At 58.6% G+C, this 19,784-nt stretch overlaps 2 protein-coding genes, 1 long non-coding RNA gene and 1 other non-coding gene across 9 annotated transcripts; 2 read left to right on the top strand and 2 right to left on the bottom strand.

Annotated features, from left to right (window-relative positions):
* Positions 1-77: 77 nt before the first annotated feature.
* MUC1 (mucin 1, cell surface associated) lies at positions 78-5,884 on the bottom strand. Of its 5 annotated transcripts, none has more exons than XR_014842860.1 (7): positions 4,789-4,910; positions 2,670-4,315; positions 2,219-2,274; positions 1,944-2,074; positions 1,675-1,796; positions 1,134-1,591; positions 78-974 (listed from the first exon to the last, which is right to left on the bottom strand). XR_014842860.1 is itself a non-coding variant. In XM_085020901.1 (7 exons), the coding sequence occupies exons 2-7, from the start codon at positions 4,224-4,226 to the stop codon at positions 385-387; spliced, it is 2,085 nt and encodes a 694-aa protein (XP_084877027.1). In that variant the 5' UTR covers positions 4,227-4,315; positions 5,693-5,884; the 3' UTR covers positions 78-384.
* A 1,024-nt stretch (positions 5,885-6,908) lies between these two features.
* Positions 6,909-6,988, top strand: MIR92B (microRNA mir-92b). Its single transcript, NR_035389.1, has one exon. It is a non-coding gene; the product is annotated as a microRNA mir-92b (primary transcript).
* Positions 6,989-7,368: 380 nt separating this feature from the next.
* On the bottom strand, positions 7,369-18,534 carry THBS3 (thrombospondin 3). Of its 2 annotated transcripts, none has more exons than XR_014844122.1 (23): positions 18,432-18,534; positions 17,226-17,432; positions 16,293-16,549; positions 16,085-16,187; positions 14,414-14,440; positions 14,132-14,214; positions 13,991-14,042; positions 13,708-13,856; positions 13,195-13,335; positions 12,890-12,967; positions 12,488-12,640; positions 12,179-12,289; positions 11,979-12,086; positions 11,533-11,692; positions 11,087-11,205; positions 10,890-10,938; positions 10,123-10,316; positions 9,783-9,961; positions 9,630-9,678; positions 9,261-9,457; positions 8,839-9,011; positions 7,765-7,904; positions 7,369-7,676 (listed from the first exon to the last, which is right to left on the bottom strand). XR_014844122.1 is itself a non-coding variant. In XM_013997018.3 (23 exons), exons 1-23 carry the CDS (start codon positions 18,508-18,510, stop codon positions 7,618-7,620), a joined length of 2,871 nt encoding a protein of 956 aa, XP_013852472.2. In that variant the 5' UTR covers positions 18,511-18,534; the 3' UTR covers positions 7,369-7,617. The 2 variants fall into 2 exon arrangements, 1 of the variants encoding a protein (XP_013852472.2); XM_013997018.3 differs by having other exon boundaries at positions 10,890-10,942.
* On the top strand, positions 10,157-12,806 carry LOC106510137 (uncharacterized). Its single transcript, XR_001308358.3, has 2 exons — positions 10,157-10,355; positions 11,266-12,806. It is a non-coding gene; the product is annotated as an uncharacterized LOC106510137 (long non-coding RNA).
* Positions 18,535-19,784: the final 1,250 nt, after the last annotated feature.

Genomic DNA, 19,784 nt, shown 5'->3' with positions numbered 1-19,784 from the left:
CATGGCCCCTTCCAGAACCCGTTACATACATTGGGACCACCCCCACCTATCTACGGTCACAGAGGACAGCTCAGAAGTTGGCAGTCAGTGCGGAGGAGGCCCACGTTTTATTCAGCCACGGTCAGGTTCCCACTCCCATCTTGGAATTTTCCAGGCAGTCCTCCTGGGTGCCACTGCCTCAGGCATGTCCCCCAGGCTCGGATGGACTTCGCTAGGGCTCAGATGGGTTAGGGGACTTGGTGGGGCCTCTGAGGAAGATTGTGGGCAGCCCACCTGTGCTCCCAGCTCATCAGCCCAGAACAGAGTTGGGGGCGGGGGCTCCAGCAGGGAAGAACCTCAGGGAGGCAGCTGGCATTGGCTGGGCGCTCAGCCGGCAATGTGCCCCTACAAGTTGGCAGAAGTGGCTGCCAGGTTCGAGTAAGAGAGGCTGCCCCCACCGTTGCCTGCAGAAACCTAGGTGGGGGAGAGAAGGGAGCCAGGATGAGAGACAGAGGCTTTCCTGGGAGAAACTTCCTCCCCAAGGCTCCTGGATGGCACCCCAGGCTGGGGTAAATGGTCCGGGAGCCGAACTAGCTCTCGAAGGGTTAATTCGGAGAGAGCACCTGCTGGTCCCCACCAGCAGCCAGGTGACTGTAAACAGGGCCGCTCCTCCTCCCTCCGCCCTCCTGCACACCCTGCTCTCCCTTCCTGCCTCCTTTCTCCCCCCACTCTCCGCTCCTCCAGCCCAAGGAGGTTTTATGTGTGTCTGTAAAACCTGGAGAAGGAAGTCCCCAAGTGGAGGAAAAACGGGGTCAAGAAAAGGAAACTCCTCTCTCCTCCCCCACCTGGAGTGGCTTCCAGCCCAGGTAGCCAAGTAATTATTTACTAGGTCCCAGAGAGAAAGGCCAGGAGAAGAAAGAGGGAGGAGGGATCTGGGCCCCCCTCCAATTCCTAAGAACCGCAATTCCCAGAGTCCCCACCCACCGGCACCCAGGCTCACCCCGCTTGGTGAGACTTCTTCCTCAATTCGGAGACCCCTTGGCCCCACCAGCCTGTCTCAATCTACCCTCCATTCTTGGGAGACAACCAGAGGGCACAGGGGCTCATTCCCTGTGAGTCCTGCATAAGGGGCTCCCCTGGGTGCTGTGCCCCACTCATTTCTCCTCTGGGCAACCCAGGAAACAGCCCAGGCACTAATTCCTAATTCCGCTGAGCAGTGACTGCTCTGCTGGGAGGGCTGGGAGTGGGGGGCACTCTCTCTCGAGGTCCCCTTTCTCCCGTGGTCTCTGCCCCAGACCTTTCCCCCAGAACTCCTCTCACCTCCTCCCCCATCCATGTCAGGCCCTCACAGTCAATTCACCTCTCACCTCTTCTAAGTTCTCTGGGCTTCCCCAGTACACCATCAGAACCCCCGCCCAGCCACAGCCTCTGCCTCTCTCTGCCTGGGGGGGCCCATCCTCACCTGCTCATAGGGGTTCCGTTTGGTACTGCCGGGGGGCACATAGCGCCCATGGGTGTGGTAGGTGGGGTACTCGCTCATAGGATGGTAGGCATCCCGGGTCGGAAAGATGTCCAGCTGCCCACAGTTCTTTCGTCGGCACTGACACACAGCCTGGGGAGATAGGAGGTTGAGGGGGACCGCGGAGGGCCTGCCCACAGGGGGACCCTGGTCAGGGCTAGGGACTGAGCACTTACCAGGGCGATGACATAGATGATGGCCAGGGCGACCAGAATACAGACCAGCACCAGCAGGGCAATGCCCCAGCCGGGTACCCCAGACCCAGGCTGAGCAGAGGAAGGAAATGGTGCATCAATCACTGGAAGGAAAAGCAGGGCTCAGGGCAGTCTACCAAAGGAGGTGACCCTCCCCCTACCAGCACCAAGAGAAAAAGCAGCCCAGATGCCAGAGAAAGACTGGCCCGGGGCAGTGTGGGGCTGGGTGGCAGCTGGGGAAGTGGCCTCACCACTAACTTCACTGATGGTCAGGTTATAGGTGCCTGCTTCCGCTTTAAGCCGATCAAACTGTGTCTTCAGGTTGTGGGCAGCGGCACTGTCTTGGAAGGCCAGAATCAGCTCTACCAGTACAGATCCTGGCCTGGTCAAAGAGAAATGGGCAACTCAGCCACGGGGCCCAGCTTCTGGGTCAGCACATCCCTCACAACCACAAGCATGCCAACCGCTGCCCACAGTCATGACACTGTCCACCCATCCCACACAGAGTCCACCCCGAAAACTGTACCTGAACTTGATATAAAAGAGTCCCAGAAGCCCGTCTTCTTTATAAACCTGCAAAAACTGAGATGAGAGGGAAAGGGCTAAGTTTTTGTTTGTTTGTTTGTTTCTTTGTTTTTTGTCTTTTTTTTTAAAGCTATTTCTTGGGCTGCTCCTGCGGCATATGGAGGTTCCCAGGCTAGGGGTCTAATCGGAGCTGTAGCCACCGGCCTACACCAGAGCCACAGCAACGAGGGATCCGAGTCGCATCTGCAACCTATACCACAGCTCACAGAAACGCCAGATCCTTAACCCACTGAGCAAGGCCAGGCATTGAACCCGCAACCTCATGGTTCTTAGTCGGATTCGTTAACCACTGTGCCACGATGGGAACTCCAGGGCTAAGGTTTGATGCAAGGGGTTGGAAAAGTTCTGAAGTCTGCTTTAAGGGAGCATGGTAGAGGAAAGGCAGTACTCACCAATTCAGAAATCCTTCTTTGCAGATCCTTGTAGTAGCTGGTGGTGGGATCTTCCAGGGAAGAGGTAAACTGGAGGTTTGTAATGCGAAGATACAGGAAGATCAAAGAGACCATAACCGAAGATTGCTGAGAAGTCTTAGGATGGGAGGAGGTGGGAGGGACTATGCTATGGTTAGTGCTGTTGGCAATTGTTCTGGTAATGTGGCTGGCAAGAGTGGTGGGAGTATCAGAGTGGTTGCTAGGAACTGAAGATGGAGTACCTTTGCTGACTGGGGACATGGTAGCCTTGGAAGAGGTGCCCATGTGTGTTGGAGTGACAGTTGAGCTTGAGGCAGGGCTGGTGGCTGGGGTGGAGGTGCCAACATGGACTGGAGTGGTGACCAAACCTGATGCAGGGCTGGTGGTCGGAGAGGAGGTCCCATTGGTGGCTGGAGATGAGGTGCCATTGGTGGTTGGAGATGAGGTGCCATTGTGGACTGGAGTGGTGGCCAAACCTGATGCAGGGCCGGTGGTCGGAGAGGAGGTCCCATTGGTGGCTGGAGATGAGGTGTCATTGGTGGTTGGAGATGAAGTGCCATTGTGGACTGGAGTGGTGGCCAAACCTGATGCAGGGCCGGTGGTCGGAGAGGAGGTCCCATTGGTGGCTGGAGATGAGGTGCCATTGGTGGTTGGAGATGAAGTGCCATTGTGGACTGGAGTGGTGGCCAAACCTGATGCAGGGCCGGTGGTCGGAGAGGAGGTCCCATTGGTGGCTGGAGATGAGGTGCCATTGGTGGTTGGAGATGAAGTGCCATTGTGGACTGGAGTGGTGGCCAAACCTGATGCAGGGCCGGTGGTCGGAGAGGAGGTCCCATTGGTGGCTGGAGATGAGGTGCCATTGGTGGTTGGAGATGAAGTGCCATTGTGGACTGGAGTGGTGGCCAAACCTGATGCAGGGCCGGTGGTCGGAGAGGAGGTCCCATTGGTGGCTGGAGATGAGGTGCCATTGGTGGTTGGAGATGAAGTGCCATTGTGGACTGGAGTGGTGGCCAAACCTGATGCAGGGCCGGTGGTCGGAGAGGAGGTCCCATTGGTGGCTGGAGATGAGGTGCCATTGGTGGTTGGAGATGAAGTGCCATTGTGGACTGGAGTGGTGGCCAAACCTGATGCAGGGCTGGTGGTCGGAGAGGAGGTCCCATTGGTGGCTGGAGATGAGGTGCCATTGGTGGTTGGAGATGAAGTGCCATTGTGGACTGGAGTGGTGGCCAAACCTGATGCAGGGCTGGTGGTCGGAGAGGAGGTCCCATTGGTGGCTGGAGATGAGGTGCCATTGGTGGTTGGAGATGAAGTGCCATTGTGGACTGGAGTGGTGGCCAAACCTGATGCAGGGCTGGTGGTTGGAGAGGACATGCCAGTTGTGGTCCTGGATGAAGTGCTAATGTGGTCTCTGGTAGGGCTGATGGTCAGAGATGAAATGTCAGTCTGGGCTGGAGTGCTGACCAAGCTTGAGGCAGGGCTGTGGGTGATGAGTGAACTGCTGGTTGCGCTCACAGCACTTCCATCAGTGGAGCTGGGCATTGGGCTGCTTTGGATATTTGAAGTCTGTGTATCTCTGCTTGTGTGGCCAGAGGTTGTAGGAACTGCTGTCTCAGAAGAGGAGACGGCAGCTGTAAGAAGTTGGGGTTACAGAGTCGGATTGGGGGACAAGTCAGCACAAGGAGAAAATATACTCTCTGGCATCTGGAGAAGTCATACCAGGAGGATTTGGGGAGTGGGGCCCCTAGGTCAGCCCTCCTCCTCCTCCTCCCCTGCTGGCAACCCCCCTCTCTCTTCCCATATCCCCCTGCTCCTGGCTTATCTCTTTCTCCGCTGCCAAGATTTGCCTCTCCAGACTTCAGCCCCACCCCCCCGCCCCCACCAAACTTCTCTTTGGGACATCCGCCTGCTCTTGGCACCCACTCTCCTGGGGGGCTGTCTAGTCTCAGCCTGTCCTTGGCCTCTCTCCTTTATTCGGGCACAGACTGGGCCATGCCTGTCTGCAACTTCTGCCTCTTGGATGCTCTCTCCCAGGAAGCAAAACTCACAGCAAGGCTGGGAAGACCCCAGGAGCAGAGCACCCCCCCCTCCCCGGGCCCCTCACCTGTAAGCACTGGGAGTAGCAACAGCCCGAAGAAGAAAGGGGCCTGGATGTCCCTTGTCATGATGGCGGTAAAGTGGTGGGGAGGGGGCAGAACAGACTCAGGCAGGTGCTGCGCATGAGGTGGAGCAGGCACAGGCGCCCGCTGCTTTATACCGGTCCCCCGCCCGCCCTCCGCTCGGCCAGAGCAGGTGACAGGTGACAGAGCTCCGCCCCCTCCCCCTTTCCCTCCCTCCTCCCTCTTCCTCCTCCTCCCCAACCATTCCTGGCCCCTCAAATAGGGTACGTGGGCTCCAATCACTCAACCCTCTGACATGTTTGTTCTTCAGCTGGCCTTCCCCTTTCACCAACCACTCCCTGGCTCCAGAAGGCGGTAAGACGGAGCCTGGGACCTGACCTGGGTCCTCTTGGCTTCAGTTTTACCCCCAGGACAACAGCCAAGGTGAGAAAAGTAACAGAGAAAGTGGGCTAGGTCAAAGTCCTGAACCGCAAGGTGGGGGGTCCGCAAGGTGGTGGAAGGTCCCCCACACCACTGCCCCATTCTCATTGGGTCCCTTGCAGTCCCAATCTGGGGGCTGAGAAAGAAGAGGAAGGCTTGATGACGAATGAACAGGTACCAGTTTGGGACCCCCCCCCTTCCCCCACTACTTCCCGGAATAGCCCCACCCTTCTAACAGCTCCCTGCGGCGCTCCACACGCAGTTTTACCCCGAAACCCAGTCCCCGCCCCTGCCGGACTTGCCAGCAGCCCGAGTCCTTCCAAGACTTTCTCCCGAGAAAGGGGCGGGGGAAGAAATTTCCATTAAAGACGGCGAAATCTGCGTTTCACCGAATCTTAGGGTCTTCCCCGGTTCTCCGCCTGGTAGCGGCGGCTCGCTGGTCGGGCTCTCCTGCCCCCTAGCGGTTACCTGGAGCCTCACCGGGCCTGCATGAGCCGGCTGAGGGGCAGCCCCGATCCGCGGAGAGGAGGGTGGCGCTGCCTAAGTGGGGGCAGAGAATGGCTTGGGAGGGCAGAGCCCCGGCCAGAAGAGTCGGTGGGTTGCTTGGACAGTGGAGGGGAGGAACAGACAGTACCACCACTGGAGGGGCTGGAAGCTTTTGGGGGGGGGGGACTCTGAGGCGCGTGGGGGCGGTGTCTGGAGGAAATGGCGCTAAGTGGGTGGGGTCTGAGTTACGTGGAAAGGGGCACTGAAGTATTTGGGCGAGGACATCGGAATGTGGGAGGGGGAGTGGAACAGATGAGTTATGTTTTCAGGAGGCAGAGAATAGGTGGGGCAACCGAATGGTATTTGGGGGCACAGAACTATCCTTTGGGGAGTGGTATTTGGGGCACGTAGGCACAAGGTGGTGGTGAGGAGTACAAAATTGTGTGTGATGGTGCGCGATTTGTGAAGATCAAGGGGTATTTTGAAGGGCAGAAACATATGGGATCAAGGAAGTATTTGGAGCCACTCGGCACGTGGAGCTTATCGGGCCCCATCCGGAGGTCCTGGGTTGCGGTCTTGGCGCATAGAAGCAATTACGTCCGCATTAAGAAACAATTCTTAGCCCCAAAGAATACAAATTGAGAAATAAACTTTAAGGACACTTCGGTGCGGCGGGATTGGAGGGAAGCCCCAGGAGGAGAGGAACGACAGTTGCAGCGCGCGCTCGGCTTTGTGCGGCCGCCCGACCCGGGGGCGGGCGCGGGGCGGGGGTGCGTTTACGTCTACGCGCCCCGGCGCTAGTCGGAGAGGCGGGGAAGACCCCCCCTCAACCCGCCGGCTAGAGAAAGCGCGAGTATCTAGGTGGGCGGCCCCAAAACTTCAACCCCCCGGCGTTGCCAGGCAATAGCCATTCAGTTCGGTTGCTGGGACACGCGTCACCATGGCGACGGCTCCGCGCCGCGCAGTCTGAGTATTTAAAGAGCAAGCGCGCGCAACGCCCGGGCGTCGGAAAGCGGCCTTCCGGGATACCGCGGTCTCCCGTTCTCGAACCTCTTCCCCCTCCCCCTTACCACCCCTTTCACTCTCTTCCGGGCGCCAAGTCTCTCTGCCCTCCAAGGTGAACCCAGCTCCCCAGCGCGTCCCCGGTTCTCGGGCTGATCCGGCTTCAAGCGGTGGGGAGCGGGATCCCGGGCCCCGGGCGGGCGGGAGGGACGGGACGCGGTGCAGTGTTGTTCTTTCCCCTGCCAATATTGCACTCGTCCCGGCCTCCGGCCCCCCCGGCCCCCCGGCCTCCCCCTCACCCCGAGCAGGGCAGCCCCAGCACTCCTGGCTCTCGATCCCGCTGCTCTAAGATAGACTGGAGTGTCGCCGCGGCTACTGTGAGTAAGTGGGGCTGGGAGGACTTTTGCTATCCTCCGACCTGTATCCCGTCCTTCACCCAACCCCCGTCCACCATGCCCCAAACTCTGCCAAACTCCCTCTAGATCTCTAACTTCTATTCTACTAGTCTTCTCCCTCACCATGCCCCAAACTCTGCCAAACTCCCTCTAGATCTCTAACTTCTATTCTACTAGTCTTCTCCCTTACCGGCCTCAGGTTTGTTTGTCCTGCTCCCCACACTAAACCGGAAAAGCCCTAAAACAAGTAATTGCACTGGCTTAGAAAACAACTGGAACTTTATAGCAATGTGCTGTTATCTTTCCTGGGGTCAGTGCCTGAGAAATACCCCTTGAAAACTTCCCGTCTCAACAGTGAGGTCACCACCCCTCTGGGGCTGAACTCCCGGTGTGTGCCAGAGGAGGGTCTGTGTTTGGCTGAGGGGCTGTAGAGTAGACCCCAAGGTCTCCAGGATGGATCCCAAGGCCAGAAGGTACAAAATCAGGATTCTGAATCCGGTGGCCACCTCTTCACACTCTTCCCTGGAGCAGCTGCCTCCGGAATGGCTCAAAGTCCTCGGGAACTGTGTCTGAGGAAGGAGATAGGATTAAGGTCAGAAGATGCAACTCTCCCGTGAGGGCATGAGAGGTCAGGCCGATCTCCGTCTAGAGCCTCACCATTGCATCGATACTGGAGATTGGACCAAATGATGTTTTCTTGGGAGAAGCAGAATACACCAAGACGCCCCCCGCGCATGGATGTGTCAATGATCACCCCAGAATCCGCCACTAGCTGGGGACCCTCATAAAGCTTCACCCTGTCCAAAAGAGGGGTGTCCATTGGTGCTAGGGTGCCAATGGGCACTGTGCCACCATGCCCAGACCCTGCAGGTCCCCAACCCCCCTAGGGCTCAGCAGGCCTGAGAGAGAAGGGAGGTGGGGAAAAGAGAGGAAGGAAAGGGGAGGGAAGAGGGGTGCTTTTCTCAAGCCTGGGGCCCCAGGCTCTTTGTCCAGCCCCCTTTGCATCTCAAAGCACCAGCCGCATTCCTAGCGAGGATTGGGTTGCCATGACAATAAGTACAATGGGCTGGGGGGTGAAGTCACCCGCTTCCCAGGCTCTAGTCCACCCCCCCATACCCTGCCCTGGCGCCCTGCAGCCCCAGGCACCTTAAAGGGGAACCAACCCAAGTCCCTGTACTCGAGGCTCTTGGCCATTTCCCCTCCCTTCCCCGTCATCCCCACTAACTAGGAAATGCCGAGTTTGGACAGAGGGCTGAACTGAGAGGCCTCAGCCCAGCTACTAAGAGGTGTGGAGTCTGGGCCTTGGTTAGCTCTTCTGTAAAGGATGGTCGCTTCCAGGTCAGACACTTGGATGAGGCAGGTTCTGGGCTGTCCCAGTGATGGGGAGGTTTGTGATGTGCCCCTCCACAGACTGGCCTGGAGTTTGGAGGCTCCCGGAGGCACCCTCATTTTACAGAGGGGAAAAGAGAGCACAGAAAAGGAAAGACTTGCCCAACACTGCCTACAGGTCCTTGGCAGGGCCAGCCCCAGAGCCCAGGCTGCCTGATGCTGGGAAGAAGGCAGGGCCAGGGTAGTGAGTCTGTGGTGAGAGGGGAGGTAGAGAGAAGTGATCCCAGTTGGGGCCATGGCACCCGGGCACTGGGGAGAGGGGAGGTGGCTGGTGAGTCCCAGCTACAGGCGAAGGAAAGGCCGGGCCTGGGGTCCGAGGGAGGGCTCAGCCCTTCCCCTCACCGAATGTAGCCAACTTGAGGCCGGTGCAGCAACTGCCAGCGGTAGGAGGTCTTGTCACGCCAGCCCACATTTCGTGGGTCAGTCCACAGCAGCCGTACCTGATCAGGGGTGTGGCCCGTATGCCACAGGGCATTCCGGAGGTGCTCACCTGGGCCAGACACCGATGTCACTGCCTGGGGGCATCGGGAAAGACAGTGGGTCAACCACAGGACCCAAGCGAGGGAAGACAACAGGTGGGTAAGTGCAGGTGGAGAAGGAAGTTGGGAGAATATTCTGGAGCCCCAGGGAGCCACCCTCCAGGACAGCTGTCTGGATAAGAGGGTTCCCACTACTCAGGCAGTGGCAGAGGGGTGCGGGGCAGGGGGGGTGGGGGAGGCTTTGGGAAAGGGCCCTGGATTGGGGAATCTGGGCAGCGGCGGGACCTTGAGCTGTAGCCCGGGCTGGGCAACAGCCCGGAAAGGTGTGGCCTGCCAGTAGGTCTGCTCCGTTTGCTTCCACATGACTACGTAGAAGCGGCCGCTGTCCTGATAGCTGAAGAGGAAGCCTGCGTAGTCATCATCCGTCACTGTGTTCACGTGGAAGGTGCCTTCAAAGTCCACACCATTGAAGGCCGTATATCCTGGAGGCGGGCGGGCGAGTGGGATCTGGGTCAGGGGCAGCAAAGCTACTGGTGGCCCATGGCGGGGTTCGGGGGGCGGGGAAGGGATGCTTGCTGCACGGGTGGCCCAGCTTGCCCCCATCCCTCCATGTGCAAGTTACTGAGAGTGCTGAATGGGGTGCCCCTTACATACCCACTGCTAGGCCCGGGTCACTGTTCATGGTCTGAACGATCTCCATGCCCTGGGGTGTGCAGCAAAGAAAGGCCCGGTCCAGGTGCGCCGCCCCAACCCAGGCCCTGCCTGCTGGTCTGGTCTGAGCACCCGCCCCGCCCACCACCCTAGTACCTGGTTGAGCACGACCCAGTTGGGGTCAATCTGAGCATCACCCTCAGGATCCAGGACGACGGTCTGATAGGCCCGGAAATCCGTGAGGGTCACCTCCGCGCTCTCGGGGCACACATCCAGGGGGTCGACTACTGCGTCGTTGTCGAAGTCATCCTCACACACATCACCAACACCATTGCCTGGGCAGGGTGAAGCCTGGCACTCAGGCTAACCCCGTCTTGGGCCTCACCATGCTGACCTCTCTCCCCACCCTGCCCTCCCACACTCCCCAGCAAAGGCCTGCCCCCTCTCCCTGAGCAGAGCCCACTCCGGCCCCCTCCTCTGGGGACCCCAGCCTTACCATCTGAATCTTTCTGATTGGGATTGGGTACCAGGCGACAGTTATCGGGACCAGGAGGCACGTAATCTGGGACACCGTCATTGTCATCGTCCCCATCACACTCATCTCCAAGTCCATCATTGTCTGAGTCCAGCTGGGAGCTATTGGGCAGCTGCGGGCAATTGTCCTTGGTGTCCTGATGTCCATCCCCATCGCTGGCCAGAAGAACAGGCACCAAATAAAGGCTTGTAAAGGTACAACATCCTTCCCCACTCTTCTGCTTAGGAGTCTCTAGGGTGTACCCTCCACTCAGCCAGACCCCTTGCAGTCAGCCAGGTGAGGTGAAGGTCCAGCAGGAGGAATGGGAGGTAGACTATGGGAAGAACCTCCTGCTCAATAGTAGTGGAGAAGTGGAGTTCCCGTTGTGGCGCAGCGGTTAACGAAGCCAACTAGGAACCATGAGGTTGCAGGTTCGATCCCTGGCCTTGCTCAGTGGGTTAAGGATCCGGCGTTGCCGTGAGCTGTGGTGTGGGTCGCAGACGTGGCTCAGATCCCGTGTGGCTGTGGCTGCGGCTGGCAGCTGTAGCTCCGATCAGACCCCTAGCCTGGGAACCTCCATATGCCGCGGGAAGTGGCCCTAGAGAAGGCAAAAAGACAAAAAAAAAAATACAAAATTAAAAAATAAAAAATAAATAGTAGTGGAGAATTAAGGTTAGGCCGCAGAGGGAAGCAAGAATGTACCAGAGGACAGTGCAGTGTCCCCTTCCGTGTCTCGGCCCACACCCTACCTGTCTTCATTGGTGTCACAGACATCCCCCACCAGGTCACTGTCTGCATCTGTCTGAGAGAGAGGGACCTGTTCTCACCATCTTCTCTTGATGACTTGAAAGACGACCCGACCCTTCCCCATCCAAAGGGCTGGGCTTCATCCACCCGTCACCCTACCCCTGCCCTGCCCTGCCCTGCCCTCCCCATTCCCCTGTACCTGGGTAGGATTGCTCATTTCAGGGCAGCTGTCGCAAGCATCTCCCACCCCGTCTTCATCCCTGTCTGTCTGCAGGGGGTTGGGGACTTTAGGGCAATTGTCCAGTCCATTGGGGATGCCTAGGCGACATGTGGGTAATGCAAGGTTAACACGAGAGCCGAGCATATTCTCTCTTCTAGGCTGGTGAAAGCCCTGAGCCTCGTCTCCCATCCAGAGGACAGCCGGTTGGAAAGGCCGCCTGTAGTGTGTCTTGCCCTCTCGCCCGCTCCCTGCCTGACCCCATGTCCTACCTCTCACATTCCCCCGGCACCTGCCACAGGTGATCTCTCAGCCGGCCTGACTACCACAAGCATTGCCCTTCCCAGATTCTCAGCCTCCCTGCTTCATTCCCACCACATCAAACTCTTACAGGTTGCCCAGCCACCCCCTCAGCCCCAGGCCTGCACCATCCCCATCCACGTCGTTGTCACAGGCATCCCCTTCCCCATTGCCATCTGTGTCCTTCTGGTCATTGTTGGGAACGTTGGGGCAGTTGTCACAGGCATCACCAAATGAATCTGTATCTGAGTTTTGCTGGTCCTTGTTGGGGAACAGCCGGCAATTGTCCTGGGGTGGGAGGGAACGAGTCAGGCCTCCCTTGAACCACCGGCCACCATGCACCTTGTCCCTGTAACCTTTAACGGTCCCTCCTGTGATGGTCCACCTGCCCGGCGCAGTGCCACCCACCCAACCTCCATGTAGTCCACCTTGTTCTGGGCACCAGGCTCATGCCTCCCTAACGTGGAGCACTAGGGCCCTTTCTGGGGAGCTGCCAGTGGCCGGGGGAGGTAGGGATACGGGGTAAGGCAACAGTCACAGAGGAGCTGGAAGGAGCAGGACATCTGGGAGCCACCTCAACATTCTTGATCCCGTCCCCATCAGCATCATCATCACACTGGTCCCCCACGCCATCGTTATCTGCATCTTCCTGCCCAGAGTTGGGTGTCAGAAGGCAGTTGTCCTAAAGGTGGAGGCGGGGAGGAAACAGATGAGTTCTGTCCAGTCCCAGCCTGGGGCGCCCGACCCCGCACACCCGCCCGCCTGCCCCTGCACCTGCTTGCAGTGTTTGTTGTTGTCCATGCAGGGCAGCGCCTGGTCCGGGTAGCCATCAATGTCTGTGTCAGGCCCGCACACGTTCCCGTTCCCGGCCCAGCCCACGTTGCACTGGGGCAACACAAAAGGTGGGAGTTGGTGGCCGGGACTGGCTCCCCACCCCCCACCCCCCCGCTTCAGGCTCTATCAGCCATCTGGACCCAGGCCCGCCTCCCTTTCCCTGCCCCATCCCAGTCCCCCAAAACATTCACTAGCCCTACCCCTTTCCCCAAATTCCCCCTTTTCTTCCGAGCCCCGGGCCCAGCTCACCAAGCAGGACACTGCACCATTGCGTTCAAAGAGACAGTGCGCGTGGACATGGCAGGGGCTGTGGGCTGGGCTGTGGCAGGTCCGGGCCGGGAAGCAGCCATGGCTCTGGTTGCCCAGGAAGCCCAAGCGACAGGGACCACACTTGAAAGAGCCCTAAGAGGAGGGAAGCAGTGGCTCCTGATAACCTGTCAAGGTGGGTCCTAGCCCCATCTTTCAAGTGAGGGCACTGAGGCTCAGAAAAGGTAAATAACTTGCTCCAAGGTCATGGCTAGTAAGAAGCAGAACCAGAATTCAAACCAGGTCCATGCGGAGGACCCGCTATGTGTAAGGTCCTAAGGAAGGAGGAGGGGAAGCAGGAACTTGGAAAAGGGGTGGCACCGCATCCCATCACGTTCAGCTCACCACAGTATTGGTGCAGATGGAGTTTGGGTCACAGCCGCCGTTGTCCCCATCATTGCATTCATCGATATCGTTGCAGACCTGAAAGGGCCACACTCAGGGTAGAACCAGACCTATGCGGGCCTCCTCAGATAGAGGAGAGAGCACTGGCGTGGCCTTATCTGGGAACATGGATGTGAACCCCAGACCCCAAACCAGGCCAATGCCGGCAGCTGAGCCGGAAGCCTCATCCCAGTTATCACGAGGGCTTCACACCCAACCCAGAAGCCCTGCCCTTGCAAGGCCAAGATCTCTCGTCCCAACCTGACCTGCTTGCTGGCCCGGGCATAGTCAATGCCCACGCCAGACACCCGTGTGCCTTTGTAGCCTCGGGGACAGGCCTCACAGTGGAAGCCGGGCATGGTGTTGATGCAACTGGAGCCCGGGAAACAAGGGTCGGCGTGAGCGCACTAGGGACCAGATGAGAAGGAAGAGGTCAGGCCCCCACCTGTGATCTAGGACCACTGCTCCTGTTCTCCCCTATGTGCAGGCCTCCCTCTCTCCAACCTCCTCATGCTCTGATCCCAGCCCCCGCCTCTCTGGGGCCCCCCTCCTGGCTGGCCCTCTCTAACTGCCCCTGCTGCTCTCACAGCTCCTGCGCTGCATGGCCCGGCAGTCTTCGCCCCAGACCTTCTGTCTCCTTCCCTTCTCCTGTCTTTTCTGGTCTTCCACTCTCCCGAACCGGGGTTCTTCTGCTCCTAACATTCATCCCACCTTCCCGGGCCTCTCCTACCTCCCTCACCCCAGCTCTCTGAGCCCTTCCCAGTTCTACCCTCCCCCACCTCATTGATGTCAGTGCAGTGGGTGCCGTTGCCCTGGAGGCCGGGGGGGCAGGGCCCACAGCGGTAGCCTGGGTACTCGTACACCTCCATGCAGTCCACGCCTCGGAAGCAGGGGTTGGGGCTGCAGTGGGAGCGCTGTTCGTGGAAGCCTGGGGGCGGGTGCAGGCGGGCACAGTCAGAGCCACCCAGAGGACACCATTTAATTCTCCGTAAGTAGAGGCCAAAGCCACGGGCTGGGGAGCACGGCGACGCCACCTGGGGCCCTCCCTACGCGCCCACTCACCGCACACCTGACACTCCATGATGGTGTTTCGGATCAGGGACATTTCTTTCACCTGGTAGACGGAAGGATGGGGAGGAGTCAGCTCTCGGCACCTGCCACCCCTCCCCAGCATCAAGACCACCCTTCGCCGGCCCACTAAACCTGGTCTCGGATATCATCCCGCAGCTCTACCAGGATCTGGTTGAAGAGGGTGAGTTGGGTGACCAGCGCTTTGGTCTGTTCCCCTGTCAGGGTCCAGGATGCAAACAGGCTCAGAACTGGGGCACCAGCCCTGGCCCCTCTCTGCGTAATAAGCCAGGGGCTACCATTGCTGCCCCCACCCCCATAAACCCACTCTCCTCCTGGCTGAAGAGGACTTAGTTGCAGGCAGCTGGGCCTCCTCCCCACCCTCACGCCCCTTTCACCTCAGCGCAGCCTACTCACCTAGGATGGAGTGGAGTGCACTGGCCACTAGAAAAGACAAGAAAACACAGAAGGTGGGAGTTCCTGTCGTGGCTCAGTGGAAAAGAATCTGACTAGCATCCAAGAGGACATGGGTTCGATCCCTGGCCTTGCTCAGTGGGTTAAGGATCTGGCATTGCCATGAGCTGTGGTGCAGGTTGTAGATGCAGCTTAGATCTGGCGTGGCTGTGGCTGTGGCTAGGCCGGCAGCTACAGCTCCGACTGGACCCCTAGCCTGGGAACCTCCATGTGCATCAGGTGCGGCCCTAAAAAGACAGGAAAAAAAAAGCCATGGAGGGTGGAGATGTGAGACGGGCCTGGCTGGTGAGGAGGAGGAAGAAGAGGAGGGACAGGAGCAAAGGGCTGGAGCCTTGGAATAAAGATGCGGTGTCGAATGGGAATCGTGGGAGGGAGGTGACAGGCAGGCAGCACCAGCCCCTTCCCCTGGCTGCGGGTAACCTCTCAGAGAGTTGCCTCATAGACAGTCGAAACCCAAATCCTCCTAGTTCCCGGGCATGGTAGTGACAGAAGAGTTCCAAGTGGGAAGTGACCCAAGCTGGGCCATGGCCACAATATCTTCCATTTCCTCCTTCCCAAGCTTCCACAGAGAGAGCTCTTTCTTTGAAATATCTGGGACCAGCGGACATTTTATTTAGGCAAGAACCTCTGAGCATCCCATCAGAGAGACCTGGCCGATGGGCAGTGCTTAGAGAAACTGCTGGTAGGTGACAGATGCCAGTGGGAGCTAAAAAAGACCCAAGACCCTTAGCGCAATCAACCAAGAAAGACTGACCAGCTGACTTGCTCATCTCAACTCAAGTTAGATTCTTCAGACTTAGATTCTTTTCTGACATCATTGAATTTTTCTAGTCCCCCGTAGGTGGGATGACCTTAATGGAGATTTTCCTGACCACGCCTCCTGGGATGGGATTATTTGGGGATCATAGTGTCAGAGGTAAAGAAGATCAGGGGTAACAGGATCAGAAGCTCCAGGAGTAGTTGAGCCAAAAGCACTGGTTTTGGCGTCCCTGTCATGGCTCAGCAGTTAACGAACCCATGAGGACACAGGTTCAATCCCTGGCCTCAATCAGTGGGTTAAGGACCCAGTGTTGCCATGAGCTGTGGTGTAGGTTGCAGACATGGCTCGGAACCTGTGTTGCTGTGGCTGTGGCTGTGGTGTAGGCTGGTGTCTACAGCTCCGATTAGACCCCTAGCCTGGGAACTTTCAGATGCCTTGGGTGCGGCCCTAAAAAGACTAAAAGATCAAAAACAAACAAACAAAAAAACTGGTTTCGGAGTTCCCGTCGTGGCGCAGTGGTTAACGAATCCGACTAGGAACCATGAGGTTGCGGGTTCGGTCCCTGCCCTTGCTCAGTGGGTTAACGATCCAGCGTTGCCGTGAGCTGTGGTGTAGGTTGCAGACGCGGCTCGGATCCCGCGTTGCTGTGGCTCTGGCGTAGGCCGGTGGCTACAGCTCCGATTCAACCCCTAGCCTGGGAACCTCCATATGCCACGGGAGCGGCCCAAGAAATAGCAACAACAACAACAAAAACTGGTTTCAAAGGGCTGGGAGGTCAAGAGGATGGGGGCACCAAAGATCACATCACAGGATCTGGGGTCCAGGGTGTCAGCTAACAGAAGTTTCTACGTTACCTGCACTGTGGATGGACTCATCCCCCTGGAACGGACACTCACTCAGGGCTCCGACCCGGGCCATGGACCCGCCCAGAATCATTTTCATTGATTCCACGAAGCCCTGGGGGGACAAGAACAGAGCAGGGTGGGAGGACCTACCGACTCCTCCTCCCACTGGTGCAAACTGTTTCCACAGACACTCAGGGGGTCCTCCCTTCCTGCTCACCTGCATCCTCAAATAAGCCTTCTGTCCAGTCCTAATCTCCAGCCCATTGACCTCTGCTGGAGGAATAGGGGCCAGTGCCGGAAGGCCAGCATGCTGGTCGCCCAGTTTGCAGTCCACGTACAGCTGCAGGGCAGGGCTGGGTCTGGACGGGCCTCGGAGTCGCAGGAGAGCGGTGTGTGTGCGCCCATCTGCCAGGCCTGCTTGCTGTAGGTTCACCGCGTGGACTTTGCCATCCTCCCGCTGGTACCGCACCAGCACTGTCCAGAAGGGGAGGTCAGTATTGGCACTGTCCCTTATCCCCTGTCTCCCAGTTGAACCTTGGATAATTTCTTCTGAAAACCACATTTCTAGGACTATCTTTCTTTATTCAGCTATGTATCTCTCCACGCCTTGCACATAAGCGGTACACACTACATTTTTTATGGTCACACCCACGGCACATGAAGGTTCTGGGCCAGGGATTGAACCACCCGTGCCTCACAGCAACCTGAACCACTGCAGGCGGATTCTTAAGGGACCGCGCCACAGTGGGAACTCCTAAATGTTCTTCAAATTGGTTCAAAGACTTGGACTTTCTAACTCTTCCGTGTCATTAGATCACTATATCCCCCGCTACTGTTGCAGCTGGTTCTGTATCCCCAGATCCATTCCAGGGATCTGAGGGACCTCTTTATACCACTACTGGGTCAGAGAAACATGCCTCCCCTCCCCCCAGGCATCCCCACATACAATTCCCCATTCCAACAAATGCCTCACCCTACTGTTTGGGTGCCTGGCCCCCCTAAGGCACTAAGTACCCCTTACCAGGTGCCCCTGGTGCCTGGGCACAGCCTGATGGGTCCATAGTCCCCAGGGGAGCCCAAAGAAAATTAGGAGGGGTCTGAGTGCTCGAAGGAGTCACCATGGCAGGAAGGGAGATGCCCCGCCAGTCACCTTTGTTGATCTTGCCCACAACAGAGGCCTCCAGCCATCGTGTGTTGTCTTGGCGAGAGTAGAGGCCAAAGAGGACACCACCCTGCTTGGGGGGCAGACGGAAGGTGGACAAGAGGTAGATGTCCCCAGCGGTGAGCAGGGCTGTCCGAATCTTCTCCGCCACAGCTACCATCTGCCGGGACTCGCCCAGAGTCAGCAGGTCGATCACTGACCAAGCAGAGATGATTAAGGTCAGACCCCTGTCAAATGCTAAGGCCTGCTCTCTCTGAGCCTTCAGGGGTGGGGCGGCATCCTTCATCACCACCCGACAGTGTTAGTCACCTCCTGGAAATCCAACCCTTGTTGCTGTCAGAGGACAAGGCGTTGTGCCTTCCTTACTGCCACTCCGAGAACCGGCAGGCCTGAGGCTCAACTGGAAATACAGCAACAGCGCCCCGCGAATGTGAGATGCCCCCACCAGGTGGCGCAAAGGAGTCACTGTGTTGATCTCAAGGCAGGAGTAGCACCTGGTGCCCACAGCGCAGAAATAGGAAGGCCGTTTCTCTTCACACGGCTGGGTTTGGCTCTAAATGCCCCTAAATGCTCCTCCTCCCGTCCTGGGGGGTTCAGCACACTCGCTCTGGGTGAGAACAGCTGCCCACTGAAGACTTCGACCCTCCTACTGTCTGGCTCTCTCCCACAGGAACCTGGGACCCAGCTCTCTGCCTCCTGTGTCCTGGCCAATCTGTGGTTTCCCTTCCAGCCTGTAAAGAATCTGTGCCTGTGTCATCTGCTCCAGCTACCTCTCCCACACCCACAGACCCATCCTACCACCAGACCTCCAGGAGAGCCCAGACCTCTTGGTCCCCACCCCCACCCGGTTCTTAGGCAACTAGGAGCCCAAAGGTGGAAGAAACCCACCTTTGAGCTGCTCTCCCAGACCCTGGAGTGTCTGGGGATGCTCAGACACCAAACCAGCCAGGCAGCCCTAGCATCCTGCCTCCTGAGTCCACAGCCCTGGCCTCATGCTGACCCTGGCCAGTTCCCACTCATCCGCCACCTTCTGGTGTCAGCTCCTCCCCACAGGATCATAATTTCATCAACTCTTCCCTCCGGTTCAATTTCAGGACTCTCCCCTCTCCCCTTGCCCACATGTTCCCTGCTACTAGGCTGGGGGCAAGTGGGGAGGAGGCAGAGAGGGGGCTCTGAGAATTGGTACTGGCTTACCCTGCAGGTCCTGACTGGCAGATGCGAAAGTGCAAAGGAAGAGAAGAGCCAGGGCCCCCCGAAGTTCCTGCGTCTCCATGCCGCTCAGCCGGCTCACTACCCCTGGCAGGCAGGCGGCTGGGAGGGGAAAAGGCTAGGCGGAGAGCAGGAGAGGGGGGCGGAGGGACTGGAGGGGGGGGCCGGCAGGCGGTGAGGGGGGGCTGAAACAAAGAGCTGCCAATCACCCTGGAGGCATCCTCAGCTCCGGGAACCAGGGGCACTGAGGAAGAGTCCTGGAGGCCTCCTTGCCTCGCGCCTCTCCCTAATGGTGCTCTCCCCCAGGTGCCTCCCTCTCCCCTGCATCTCGCTCTTGGGGGTTGCTACCGAATGCTACTGTCTTCTGGAAGCCACAGTTGGGGAAGGCAGGCAACTTTGGCAGGGGCAGTGCCAGACAGTGAGCATTATTCCACAGCTGGTACGAGAGAATTCCAAGGGAGTGGCTGAAACTAGCTTGCTATAGTGCCCAGGGGATGCCCACATGGCATGACGTTTGCTCCTCCGACAGAGCAAGTGCTCTTTATTAGGGTGATGGTCCCATGCCTTGTCCCTGTGCTTCCACTTTCCTTCATTACTAGGAAAACCTGGGAGTCTAGAAGAGTCTGGTGGAAACTGGAGGGAAAGTCTACAACAGTGGTCAGTGAGGCTGGAGTGAAGAAATAGGGAAAGGGACGCCAAGGACAGGAGGAGACCAGAGGACAGGCCAGGGGCCGGGGGGCAGACTGAGAACACTTGGGGATACAGGCAGACAGGCCACGACCCGGATGAAACGGAGGGGCGCCTCGGTTCCCGTTGCCAAGGCAACAGTCCCAGAGCCCCACCTCCCCTCCCCCCACCCAGGCCCCAGCCCGGCCTAGCTTCGGCCTCCGCCACCGCCCCTGTTTTGTTTCCATGGCGACAGGAGGCGCGGGGCCGGCTCCAAACATAACGCGCTGTGGAAAACATGCGGCTCGGGGGACCCCCCCCGCAGCCCCCGCTCGGGGCCGAGCCCTGAGGGGGCCCGAAGCAGCCCAGACCTCTTGCAGATCTGTGAGGGCACCCAGAGCCTGCCCAGGAGCCCAAAGCCCCCTTCTGGGCCCGCTGAGCCTTCAGAGGCTCGGGGCTCCCCTCGGCCAAGGCTCCGGGACTCTCTTAGGCGCGCCGGGATGAAAGCCCTTCCCCCCTTCGCGAGCCGCCTGTGGATCGGACCGCTGCCGCCCTCCCCCGAAGCCTTCGGCTCCGCCCCACGCCGTCAGGCCGCCTTCTGGGCTGGGATAAGCAGCGCCTTCCCGAGGGCCTCCCCCCAGCTCCCCACTGTGAACAGTCGTAGGGGCGGGG

The sequence above is a fragment of the Sus scrofa genome, chromosome 4 (assembly GCF_054392235.1).
Source record: "Sus scrofa isolate SSC_HxYL_T2T_F1_AM1 chromosome 4, Sscrofa_HxYL_maternal_Yorkshire_Landrace_v2.0, whole genome shotgun sequence".
NCBI classification, from domain to species: domain Eukaryota; kingdom Metazoa; phylum Chordata; class Mammalia; order Artiodactyla; family Suidae; genus Sus; species Sus scrofa.
This window is presented reverse-complemented; position numbering and strand designations above follow the sequence as displayed.

Bases quoted from the DNA above. Each gene is read 5' to 3' on its own strand.
- MUC1 (XM_021089728.2), bottom strand. From the start codon at position 4,849: ATGACAAGGGACATCCAGGCCCCTTTCTTCTTCGGGCTGTTGCTACTC. The intron at 2,075-2,218 runs GTACAGTTTTCG...CTCTTTGACCAG, and splicing joins CTCTTTTATATCAAGTTCAG to GCCAGGATCTGTACTGGTAG. The intron at 1,797-1,943 runs GTGAGGCCACTT...TTTTCCTTCCAG, and splicing joins GACCATCAGTGAAGTTAGTG to TGATTGATGCACCATTTCCT.
- THBS3 (XM_013997018.3), bottom strand. From the start codon at position 18,510: ATGGAGACGCAGGAACTTCGGGGGGCCCTGGCTCTTCTCTTCCTTTGC. The intron at 12,290-12,487 runs GTGAGCTGGGCC...GTGTTGCCCCAG, and splicing joins ATGGTGCAGTGTCCTGCTTG to TGCAACGTGGGCTGGGCCGG. The intron at 9,458-9,629 runs GTATGTAAGGGG...GCCCGCCTCCAG, and splicing joins TGACCCGGGCCTAGCAGTGG to GATATACGGCCTTCAATGGT.